Source organism: Trachymyrmex cornetzi, unplaced genomic scaffold (genome assembly GCF_001594075.2).
Source record: "Trachymyrmex cornetzi isolate Tcor2-1 unplaced genomic scaffold, Tcor1.1 scaffold77, whole genome shotgun sequence".
NCBI classification, from domain to species: Eukaryota; Metazoa; Arthropoda; class Insecta; order Hymenoptera; family Formicidae; genus Trachymyrmex; species Trachymyrmex cornetzi.
In genome coordinates this window covers 322,702-335,186 of record NW_017300102.1, presented here as the reverse complement: position 1 = coordinate 335,186, position 12,485 = coordinate 322,702, and the positions used below count along the sequence as shown (strand labels likewise).

At 32.8% G+C, this 12,485-nt stretch overlaps 2 protein-coding genes across 3 annotated transcripts; both read left to right on the top strand.

The window, feature by feature from the left end:
- The first annotated feature begins 200 nt into the window (after window positions 1-200).
- Window positions 201-8,596, top strand: LOC108768237 (uncharacterized). Of its 2 annotated transcripts, XM_018518603.1 has the most exons (11): window positions 211-249; window positions 436-619; window positions 3,042-3,314; window positions 3,637-3,900; window positions 4,573-4,742; window positions 5,033-5,104; window positions 5,610-5,896; window positions 6,064-6,225; window positions 6,304-6,414; window positions 6,972-7,156; window positions 8,519-8,596. In XM_018518603.1, exons 2-10 carry the CDS (start codon window positions 590-592, stop codon window positions 7,154-7,156), a joined length of 1,554 nt encoding a protein of 517 aa, XP_018374105.1. In that variant the 5' UTR covers window positions 211-249; window positions 436-589; the 3' UTR covers window positions 8,519-8,596. The 2 variants fall into 2 exon arrangements, with proteins under 2 accessions (XP_018374104.1, XP_018374105.1); XM_018518602.1 differs by lacking the exon at window positions 8,519-8,596 and having other exon boundaries at window positions 201-249; window positions 519-619; window positions 6,972-7,293.
- On the top strand, window positions 7,575-11,755 carry LOC108768216 (uncharacterized). Its single transcript, XM_018518573.1, has 5 exons — window positions 7,575-7,610; window positions 8,519-8,991; window positions 10,325-10,599; window positions 10,685-10,977; window positions 11,066-11,755. The coding sequence occupies exons 1-5, from the start codon at window positions 7,575-7,577 to the stop codon at window positions 11,672-11,674; spliced, it is 1,686 nt and encodes a 561-aa protein (XP_018374075.1). The 3' UTR covers window positions 11,675-11,755.
- Window positions 11,756-12,485: the final 730 nt, after the last annotated feature.

The following is a 12,485-nucleotide window of genomic DNA, read 5'->3' as shown; positions in this document are numbered from 1 at the left end:
AAAGAAATTGCTAGGGAACTTAAGTTTGATAATACTTTTTTAACATCATCGAATTCGATTATTCCTTTTTCGGCCTTTTTGCTTTCTCGAAACATAAAATCCGTGGATCTGCGCGTGCACCATGCCACAGGCGCGCATGTGCGTCTAAAGAGCGGCCGACCAGCATCTCTCTTATAAGATGTGTCGTTTAGTACGGGAATATTACATGTAGAAGATATTACGTGTGTTCACTAACGTGATTGTTTCAAGGTGAAAACCCGTGAAACGCGACGCATTGCTCTGAGTCACTATATTACGTCAAATACCCAGTGAGAAGTGACAATGAAATCGATATCAAATCGACATCGATTCGATGTCAATTTGATGCTTTGGATTCCATTATCATTTTTCACTGGGTAGCAACAAATAAGTTCGACTCGTTGACTTCCTTTCCAGTTATGTATATAATCGCTTAATTTGTGTATTTACATATATTGTAAAAATTCTAAAAAGAGAAAGTGTGGTATTACATATTGTAGAAGACAGAAAATCAAAAAGAAGGAAAAGAAGAATTTTTTGCACAATTTATTGAAACAATTAAACTTCAAACATGTCACTGTTTGCTTGTTGCATCCGTCAGGTGAGTCATTGTTTGTCAGTAGTGAGTGCCTTCTATTTAGTGACACAAATCAATATAAATGTTGTTTTATTTTTCTTTGCATTCCATGAATAACAAAGATAAAACGATTTTTGTATTACTAAATGAAAGGCACTCAATGTAATGGTAAAAATATATACAAATTATATGTTTTCTTGTCCAATACACGGACAGAAAATTGAAATTCAATCACGCGATTAGAGTCGACCGCGCGCATACTAATCGCGCGCGACAATCGAGTTTGTCGCCCATTTAATTTTTTTCAATAATTATTTTATTGTAAAGTGATATCAACATATAAAACATTACAGATAGATAAATTCATTAATTATACAAAATTTTTATTAACAAATTATTATTTTGTATTCTATTATTTAATTATTTTGCTCTTTATTATTTATACAGAATTTTTATTCAAGAATACAAATTCTGTAAATAATAAAAAACAAAAATCTCATAATAGAATAAAAATAACAATAATTAAGTGATAGAATAAAAAATAATTTTGTGTTTTTATTATAATTTATCTTTTACTTTTGCTTTTTTTTATCACTTTTATATTGTCCATTTGCTATTTTTTATATATATTTTTAACCCTACATATATATAATAAATTTTTTATTCTTTATATTTTTTGACAAATTAATGTTTTATATTAATAAATAATTTTTCTATAAAGATAATAAAATTAATTTTTTACCTCAAAACTTTAACTTATTAATTTTATAATGTTCTCATTGTTAAAAGATATATTCACATTTTTATTGACGTTAGTAATACTTTTTTAATTAAAATTCTGTCATTTGTATAGTCCATCAATCGATTAAAGCAATATCTGAATGTGTTATTATGATTTAATTTGTTTGATATTTGTTAAATTAGTAAATAATAAAATTAAAAGAAAAATATATATTTTAAATAAATGATGAATATTATTAATATGCATATATTTGTGTAAAATTATGAGATAATTTAAATTTAAATGTAAAAGATATATATTATATATAATATATGTAAATATATCTAAATAACTGATTAGAACACACGCAACATATCGTCATATTTTTGTATAAAAGTTATAATAGCTGCTAGCGAGAGCAGAAATAACATTGAAATTGTTTTACAATGCAAAATAATCTGAATTCTCTTCGCTCACCCCTATCGTTCAGGTGGCAAAATCGGTAAATAGAAAAATGAAGTAAACTTATAATGCTCTACCACGAGCACCAAGCATGTGCGTGCATAGTACATCTGTATTCATATGTACGTATATATCCATGTGTTTATACATGTGTTCGTGCCCACGAAGAGAGTGAACGTCAAGCCGCTCGCTAGGATGAACAGATACATTTTACGCTACTTAACAGATTTCATGCTCAAGTGTCAAAGCGACCGGCGTCCTTGCTGTAATCAGCCGGGGGTTGTATTAATAGAACGACGCGGCGATTCACTGTTTTGCAAAATTTTTCTTAGAATCGATTTCGTAGCCCTTTACTTCATCGGTGACGTCGAGTCCGCACGAGCGCAAAGTTGCTCAATATCGCAATAAATAAATTTTTTTTTTTTTAAATCTTAGCAGATGAACAAATTATTCGCTTATATTTAAAAAAATTTCTTCTATCAAAGATATAGATATAATGGCGCATTCGGAGAGCAAACTGTCAGCGTTATTGTGTTATTCTGTTTTTATACTGTTTATTAGATATAAAACAAAGACAAAAGAACTCCGAAGTTCTGAAAATTAGAAAAAGATAAAAAGTAAGTTGAATTGAGATTAAAGTTAATCTATATTGATAGAAACGGGCCTTAAACATGTTTCCTTGAAGAGTTATTGAAAAAAATTCTTGTGTATTATGTTTTCCGCATTCATGTTGTGTTATTCATCGAAAAATTTCAATATAACTATTGCAAAAATAAATGAGAAATCACTTGGAAATAAGGTACGTTCGGAGAACGTCCTTACTTCCAATTGATTTCTCATTTATTTTTGCAATAGTTATATTGAAATTTTTCGATGAATAACACAACATGAATGCGGAAAACATAATACACAAGAATTTTTTTCAATAACTCTTCAAGGAAACATGTTTAAGGCCCGTTTCTATCAATATAGATTAACTTTAATCTCAATTCAACTTACTTTTTATCTTTTTCTAATTCTCAGAACTGGAAAAAGATGAAGAGTCATTTTAAACCGAGATTAAAATTAAACTATATTGGTAGAAACGGGCCTAAGTGTTTGTTTATTATGTAACTTCTTTTACTGGGAATTAAATCTTCTATTCAACATCAAACTAGTGTTTTTTCATGGAATTTTTAAATTAGATTGAAAATTTAATATCAGCGGTATATTTTTGCATTTTAGGAATTAGTTTGCATATCTTCGCATATCGTGCTTTCACAGAATAATCGAGCTGCAGAAGAGGCACTACAACAGATGCTAGCGAAAGATCCGCCAGAGATCTCATGGGAGAACACGTTGGGTTCGCCCAACGGCGTGCCCTTCGATGATGACACAAAGGAGTTACTGAGAAAGTGCCTCGATGTCTCCGTGTTGCCACCAACCAGCGTGACGGAGCTAATCAGACGAAGCAATATGTTCCCCTTGAAGTTTCCAATTAACACTGTAAAATGCGCCGCTTTGAAGGACAGGGGAATCAGCACGGATTCTATCGAGGTTTGTATAAAATAAGTTATTTGCTCAAGCGATTAGTATACATTTGTTTGTCTGACTAGACAAAAAAAACGGATGCTTAATATTTCTACTTTAATTAATACTTCTTTTAAATATTTATTAAATATTTAAAAGAGAAATCGTTTGAAATGTTTATTATCAAAAATTTACTTGTTTCGTTTAGAAGTCTTTTACAAGAATATATAGTTTAAAGATTATAATTCTGTCCTTAAATCTGAGATATTTCTTTTTATCATTTTTTATAATATGTAATAATTTCGGCTAATTTAATACATATTTAATGATCTTTTATGACATTTTTTAGTTAAATGCAAATTCGGTATATCCACTGATACATGAAGCGATGTTACCCTTGATTGCGCGATGGTTGAAACACAAGCGATTGTATGGTAGCCCTGTTGAGAAAGTCATGTATGCGGACATGGACCTCATTCAATTCATCCATCGCCTGCTGGATAAGAGAGTGGCCTCCTTCTGTGGAGCTAACGATCGATGGAAATTACTCGATAACAAGAGTGGCTTCGATGCCTGGGAGAGTGTTGGCACTGATCAGGAGAAGGAACCATTGGTAAGTACCTAATGACGTCGTCTTAATCAAGCAATATACTTTATAAAAAATAATTATTATGGTTAAATTATCTATAGGTAAAACAAAAAATAAGGTAATAATCAAACTTAATTTAGAGAAAATACATACAAGACCTTTAATGTTAATTTATTTTAAAATTTTAATTCCTTTTCGATGATACAAGCAATACCAAACATTGGCTAAATAAATAAAAGCTTTGGCTTTCAATAAATAAAAGCAAAAATATATAATTGTATACGTGATATTATATTTTTTTGTAATTAAACATGTTTGTTATAACAATGGTTCTATGCCCTTTTATTATTTATAGTGTTTTATATATAATTCTTTTTATATTATCACAAAAGTAGTTACATATATATTTAAATAACGAAGTTGGGAAGTATTTTTCGCAATTTTCTTACAAATAATATTTTCATAAAAATTTCTATTCTTATTCTTCTCTTTTTACTCTTTTACTTTATCAGTTTATAGTATAGCCGCAGGTTATTAAATTGCTTACAGATTAATGTAATGTTACGTACATTAATCATTTACCGATATTGGAAGTTTATTGGATGTTAAAAACAAGTTTCATAACATCACCTTCTCTCGTATATCACCTTCTTCGTCGTCACAATGCTTTAATAGGCTTTAAAATCTCATGAATAGGTCCTAGCAAAATGCTTGAGCTACGACGAGATTAAACTGTCGGCAATGATGGTGGTATCGTCTCATACGGAGTTCATAAACGACGGTTCGCGAAATAATAGAGGTATCGTGAGCCGTGACCCAGACGCCGTCCAACCCAGAGGGGTTATTATGGGTGTCGTAGGCACAAGGTTCTATGCATTTATTTAATCCCTCCTTCTTCAGGAATTTTTATACGTGCAAACTCTCCGTAACATTGCCGTCGCGTCTGTAGATGCGTGTTCTATTTTTATCTCATTTACATGTGGTTATTTATAATTATAAAAATTTTCACGGTTAAAAAATTGTTAAAATTATAAATAATTAGTCATTTTTAATATACTTTTTTATTTTTATTACTATCTTTTGTAGACATTAGAATTTGTCGTTGCTATGTTATCATTAAATATGAGCCACTCGTACCATTTAATTTGTCATATAGATTCGAAAAGCCCCGATATATGGAGTATCAGGACATTGCCGTTACACCACAGCAAAACAATATGGATAATGGGTAAGCAGTAACTTTCCGCAATAATTGTTAATTAAATATAAATTTATTGAGCAATACACAGAGAAAACAATTTTTTTAATTTAATAAATGTAGTCATTTTGGAATTGTTCAACTAAATCGATTCTTTAAATTAAGAAATGTAATTGATTATATTCAAACTAAATTTTTAGGATTAAACAAAATAATTTTCATTCAAAATTAAATTGTTTCCTCTGTATACATATCAAGAAGAAACATCGCATCGCATAAGGGAACATCAGTGCTTCAATAATATTTATAGTTAATTTTTTTAATTTTTCCTCTTAATAATAGTAAAAATTTTAATTAATAAGATGTATACATACATCATTTCTACCAAAATTTGTTGCATATGTAACTTGTATTTGTGGTAAGATAATAATAGATTAATAACCGAATTAAATTACATTATAATGTACACCACTCTCTAGTTCTTTTGCAGTATACAAATGAAACTTTTTTGAAAGAATCAATCTATGCGAAATAGATATGGATCCGCGATGGATGGCACATTCGAAGAAAAACGCGGGATGCGTGTTTTATGGGCCAAGTTTTATGGCGAGGATTATCACCCACTCTACGATGAAACCGTGAAACGTATGAAATCGAAAGAGAACAGACGATATATATCATTGGGCAATCAGTTAATTTTCGATATCGAGAATTACATGAAGAGAACTTTGCTCTCCGTAGAGATAATACTGCTCGAAGCAAACAGCCGCGCCGAGAAGCAAAACACCACCGCTTTCTTACACGTGGTTGGTTTTGGTCTCGGTTAGTGTGAAGCTTTTATTGTTAAAGCTTATAAGATTAAAATTAAATATTATAAAGTTAAGCATTATAAGACTAAAAACTTAAATGTTATTATATACAATCAATTATTGAAATTATTTTTCATACCGTTCTCTTTAATTATTTATTAATTAAATAATTATTGGCAGGTGTCTGGAAAGTAATTCAAGATCAGGAAGTCTACTTCCTCAAAACATTCGAGATCGCCATCAAAAAGATGAACAAGAAGCTCAAATACGTTTCTGACATTATGTTTGCTTATTTCCGACAACAGAAATGCGGTGGTGCGGGAAACGGCGATTATCTGGGTGGTTAGTATTTAATGAACGGAGAAATATAAATATGCTTATATACACAATATAACTTTTATACACAATGATTATTTTTAGATATAAAAATACATTTTGCTCTGAGAGAACCACACAGCAGACTGTTTCGAGCCAAAGATTCAAGTAAACTCCTCGTTGTAACTTATGCTAGCGATGGAAATACGTTACCAGGTTTAAATTATTTATTTCATTATTTATTTATTTATCTAAAAATAAGTGTTAGTTTATTTAATATCAACGCTCACATAAATAAACTTTAGGTGATGTCAGACGCCGATTTTATCAAATTTTTTATAGCTGTTTTTTGTCAAAGTATGAAGATGAAGAAATCTGTATTTAATCTTAGCTTAAATTGAGTCTTTCAATTAAAAAAAACTTTTTTGTTTTATATAAATACTCGATTTTACACATGTTTAAAGCAGTATATATTTTTTGCCAGTGGAACCGTTTTTTTACATTATTAATTATTATTTTGGTGTTTTATATGTGTGTCGAGCTTTAAAAAATCGGGTATAAATTTATTCTTAAGAAAAAACACTGCTTTAAACATGTTAAATACAAAAAAATTTTTTTTAATTGAATATTTTAATTAGTGACAGATTTTTTTTATACTTTGACATAAGAAATAACTATAAAAATTTGAGAAAAATCTGTGTCTGACGTTTTCTCAAATTTACTTGTGAGATATTAACATCTCTCTCTTCAAGACAATGATGTTCTTTTTACAGGGAATGAATTCTGGGTAGGAAGTCTAGAAACCAGCGGCGATCCCGCGGCCGCATGCAGCACTCAAATAGCCGAGCTGCATAATTCTAAGATCAATCCACGCGCGTGCGGCGCTAGCTTGCATGTCGCATCCGCGGAGCACGGGATCCTCCACATATCGGATTACGCGAAGCTCCATCTTACTTAGGTAACCCCCGACAAGCGCCTCCTTATCAACGCTGGTCTTCCTTGCTGAACGAAGTTCGATTTTGCGATCCACATGTGGAACTATGAATGATGCCTTTATATTGTCAATACGGCAACACATATTTTTATTCAGTTGAGATAAAATCTCATTTTTTTATCTTTGTATTTATTAGCAGAAATATTAGAATTATCAATAATACATTGCGTGTATTTACTAGACAATATTCAATTATCGAAAAAATTGAATTGTTCAATGAAAAATTATTATTAGGAGTTTATTAAATGATTTATTCCTTCTTTCCTCCATTCCTTATCCCCCTCTATACAATAAAGAAGTTAATTAACTTAATTACTAAAATTTTTTGCTATAATAAAGGATTTTTGCTAACAGATTGCTCTTATATAGGTTATATAAAAAGATGAATTTAGAAAATATCCGTTGCGATAGAAAAACGGTTTGAAAGGATAAAATCACTCCTTATGTAATAAAGCAATTTTCAGATTTTTCCATTATACCTCGTCACTATTCGAGATATCAAAAAATGTGTTATACAAAAACTTTACAACAAAATTAGCTCTATTCATTTATGTCAATAATATTTTAATAAACAATTTTTTTAATTAAAATAAATTTTTTTTATTTTTCAACATTATTGACGTGGATGAACAGAGGTAATTTTATTGTAAAATTTTACAAAACATTTTTTTATATCTCGAATAGTTTTTAAAATATAATAAAAAAAACTAAAACCCGCGTTACCTCTTAAGTAGCACACAGCGCTTACAAAGCGTTAACAAAGCGCTAAAAAAAGCATATAATCGCTTTTTTGGCACTTTACAAGCATTACTGTGCTACTTGGGCTGTATAAGGAGTGATTTCATCCTTTCAAACCGTTTCCGCCGCAATTAATATTTTCTAAATTCATCTTTTTATGTAATCTATATGTATACAAAGTTTAAAATCAGAATTTAACACTTCGTGTGGTTCCCTTGATACTTTATATAATTTTCAATCCATTTTCGACATGGATTAAACATATAAAAAATTTGATTTCGAATCGTAATATTATTATCAAAAATAGGCATTTATGTATACATAAAAAATTCATATATTATCAGAATTATAAATATAAAATATACAAGCTATAAGAGAGACATAAAGACATGATTAAAAGATATATTTTATAAAACTGTGTTGAGAAGTTTTTTTATTCTCTTTACGAATGAGACAGTTAAATTCCCTATCACTCAAAGTCACAAAAAAACATTAGTTTTAAAATATTATTTAAAAGCACATTATCCCAATACGATGATTCCAAGTGCAATCAACATCTCTCGACGAATGCGTTCGCTCAAACTTTAGGAAAGGGCCGGCCCGGTGGACAACGGGCAATTACGAAGACCATCTCGATCACCGCGAAGTCAGCGTAGCCGCAGCGCGGACGTGGACTGTCTAAAGAAATATACGGAGCGTCGAGTGGAGGAACGTCGACACACAGATACCAGCGACACCAGCAAATTGGACACTTCAAAGTGGATGCCGCTACCAAAGAACGTACCTCGGGGGCAGCAATCGGGGGCGACCAAGAGATTCTCGAGGGATGAACGGCAAGAGAGCATCTACGAATCGGCTGAGGATGCCGAGAAGTGGTCAACGAAGCCACCTTGTTCAACCGACAATCGATCCTCCAGACTTGTACCCGAGGTCGTCGGTCGATCTCACTACACCGTGAGGAGTCACAGCACCGACGTAACCATTCTTAAGAGGCCGGAAAAGAGCATCACTGAGCAGCGAAGGCACACGGACTGCAGCGACTCGCAAACTATCGCCACGAGGTTGACTGCGCACATTTTCCACGTCCGAAAGCGAGAAATGCCGTGATCGGGATTGTAATTCAGATTCATAGGCGCGATTGAACACGATAGTCATTACGGAGTCTCCAACGGGTAATGGCGTCTAGTTTCGGCCAGATTTCTCTGCTTCCTTCGTTCGCCTTTTCCTTTTGTGTAGCCGAGCCGGTGTTCGTAATTTATCGATGAAAATTCACGTTGGTTAAGAACTGAGTGCAGAGCAACGTGAAAACATAATGGTGCCTAGTTTGCTCCATCGACCGGAACTAGTCGCTAATATCTTTTCATGTTGTGACGCTCATCGTATATTTATGGTTCATACTTTGAACTAAAAGTTTTATAAAAATAGCTATTCGATACATAATAACGAGAATTTTCGAAGTTTGTAAAAGTTTGTTTTAATATTCAAATGTATTCCCTTCTCCTTTATTTACGTGGGATAATATTTGAAAAAAAAGAGAGTTTTATGATAAAAATTTTATTTCTCTGAAAAATATGCATAATAAAAAATATGGATAATTAATATTGATTTTGCGATTTTTTTCTAGTATATTTTAAGTCATTAATAATTTAATAATTGAGCATTCTTTATTTAAAGCTATCAAAAACAAGCTCAACTTAATTAGTTATATGTTTAAATAAAAAATTATTATATACAATAGATTGCTTCAACAGATATTTTTAATAATGATCAATAAGTTTGCTGTGGTGACGAAAAACGAATATAAATTTAAAAATGAAGCTCACCAATTCTCGTTGAAGTTGTACATATCGCCGTATTGACAGAAAAGTGACATAAGTAAATTAGCGTTCTTTACTTAATATTGTTTAAAAAATTAGCATTTTTTAGGTATTTAGATAATGAAAGGAAATTGACTATAATGACTAATACATTTTTGTAGAAAAATAACATTTGTAGCTCATGTGTTTATGTGAAAAAATGTTACAACTTTGACAAAAGATGAAATTTATACTACACTAGGATTGCAGTAATCGAATTTTGAAAACTTATAATATAGTTTTAAAGAATACTTTATAATTGAAAACATATCATGTTTACTATCCTAATTAAAATGTTGTTTCAATTCAGAATTAAAAAAATGCTTTACTAAAAAGTTGTTAATTTTGAAACAGGTCATTTTTCTATCAACCCAGTAGCGTTGTTGAAGTAATCTATTGCAGTTAATCATGGATGACAATATGTTTATCAGAGATATGAGATTTTTGCTTTGTATTTGTATTTGCGTGAATATGCGTTAATATATAATTAAAATAACAAATAAACGTTTGAGGCAAGAGTTTGACATAATTTTCTCAGATGGCTACCACACATTAATGGTGCGAAATTTTATCGAGAGACGTCTCCCCTTGCAAGAATTGGCTGTGAAATCACGAAGAGCGCAGCTACTCGATGGATGACGTTTACCAAAAGTCCGTCACCTGTACCGAGGATAAATTCTGAGAGGAAAGATTCCGTAACGGAACACGACAGAAAGGACGAAGGATCGCGCAAGGACGCGGACGCTTCTAAATGGCAACCTCCCAGAAAGTTCTCTCCGGCAAAGAACGAGAAAGGACGTTTAGAAAGACAAAGTATGCAAAGCGGTCATTCTTACGAGTTATTACACGCACTCGATTTATGCAGACTATTTTAATAATATTGAATGTTTGATTACAGATGAGTTAGACATTGGCAGAGATCGCTCCTTGAGCTTTGTCGATACTAATGAGCGAGCGAAAGATCGCTCCTTGAGTTATGTCGACACTGACGAACGAGCATGTAAACTTAGCGAACGTATGCGCGACTTATACGATTTTAAGACTGAGAACGAGTGGCCGAAGAGGGCAGGGACTTCCCGGGAGAACACTTGGATTAGCAAGAGCAGCAGCGAGGAGGAGAGGAACAATTATCTACCGATTCGCAGAAATAGTCAAGATTTGGAGTTCAATGACAGAATCGATATCTTTAAGGTATCTACGTTGAATTTTTTTAGGATCAATACTAAAATCTGATACTTTAAACAGTTAGCTCACCTTATTTTTATTTTATCTTCCGCAGTCCAAGGCTCAACATGAGGAAGACAAACGAAAACCAAAATGCAATATTCACAAAGCATGCGAAGTGTTTGCGGACGAGCAAGACGAGCGTCTACGAAAGTTCAATCACAAATTGCGATATAGTGAGGATTTCAGTGTGGAGCGACTTCGCGGCCGCGAACGGCGCACTTACTCGGATGACTACGATGAGAAGATAGTCCGACGAGAGTCTCGTTCATCTCGGCAGCCGGAACTAGTGACGTTCAAAAGGGATCGACCAGAAACACAAGCTATTATGAGATTGGTGGATAAGGAGAACGAACGGAATTCGGACGTGAGCATGAAACCACGCGATTCCCAAGTCAGCTACGTAGAAATAGACTTCAGAAAAAGAGACTCGCGTACCAGTGATGCCAGTTACGTCAGCGTAAATCTGGGTAAGAGGGGCAGTGTTGAGTGCAAAGGCACTCGAATGATCCCCGATATCCCGCCAAGAAGAGCTTTCAGCCAGAGCGATGAGCGACCATCCACCCCGGTGCCACCGATCGAATTCAACGACGAACGATACGTTCCCAAGAAATTGTCGGAACCGAAAAGAGACAGCACTAGATATAAAATATACTTAACATAGGAAATGCCTGCGAGAGCAGGCATTTCGCGAAACGAATGCCGCTTTCGCAGGGTTTTAGATTAATATTTAACGAAGAGAAAGTACAAGTTCGACGTCGGATGGAGAAATAACCGTACCTATGAAGAAAGTTCGACACGATTTTTCACAAAAATCGTCAATAATACTCGTACAGCACGACACCTCCAAGGGACATCCTAAAAACGTCCAGAAGAGGACCCTATGTTTTAAGGACGTTTCCAGGACGTCGAATAAAGGAGACGATCCCGTTTGCCTACAAATTGATTGCTTGCAGCATCGTTTGCCTACATTATCTTTGCCGGCAGTTCATTTGTGCGTAAAAATTATTGCCTATACAACTCGACTGCCTACAAGCACTTTTGCACACAAATAAAATTTTAGAAACGAAATCACATTTGCCTACATGTATTATTGCCTACAGTTCGATTGCCTACTGCATGTATGTACTCTCTGCTTTAAAGACACAAATTCTCTGTTTTAAAAATACAAATTGTTTTTTTACGTAATTTAATTTTAATTTTATATTTGTGTGCAAAAATATTTGTAGGCAATCGATCTGTAGGCAATAATACATTTTCGCAAATGTGATGTTATCTCTGAAATTTTTATTTACGCGTAAAAATGTTTGTAGACAATCAAGCTGTAGACAATAATTCATATAAGCAATACTATTAGGTGTTAAACTTAATTCCTGCTGTTTTTTCGTCTCCAAAATTGATTTGTTTCGAAGGGAAGATGAATGAATACCTTAATCAAAGTAATTTCCTCCATTTTCTACTACTTTTTCCCATCT

Coding starts and splice junctions, on each gene's coding strand:
- LOC108768216 (XM_018518573.1), top strand. CDS start 7,575: ATGAATTTAGAAAATATCCGTTGCGATAGAAAAACG. Junction 7,611..8,518: donor TCCGTTGCGATAGAAAAACG/GTTTGAAAGGAT, acceptor CTCAAACTTTAG/GAAAGGGCCGGCCCGGTGGA. Junction 10,978..11,065: donor ACAGAATCGATATCTTTAAG/GTATCTACGTTG, acceptor TATCTTCCGCAG/TCCAAGGCTCAACATGAGGA.
- LOC108768237 (XM_018518603.1), top strand. CDS start 590: ATGTCACTGTTTGCTTGTTGCATCCGTCAG. Junction 4,743..5,032: donor ATGGGTGTCGTAGGCACAAG/GTTCTATGCATT, acceptor TTTGTCATATAG/ATTCGAAAAGCCCCGATATA. Junction 6,226..6,303: donor AAACGGCGATTATCTGGGTG/GTTAGTATTTAA, acceptor GATTATTTTTAG/ATATAAAAATACATTTTGCT.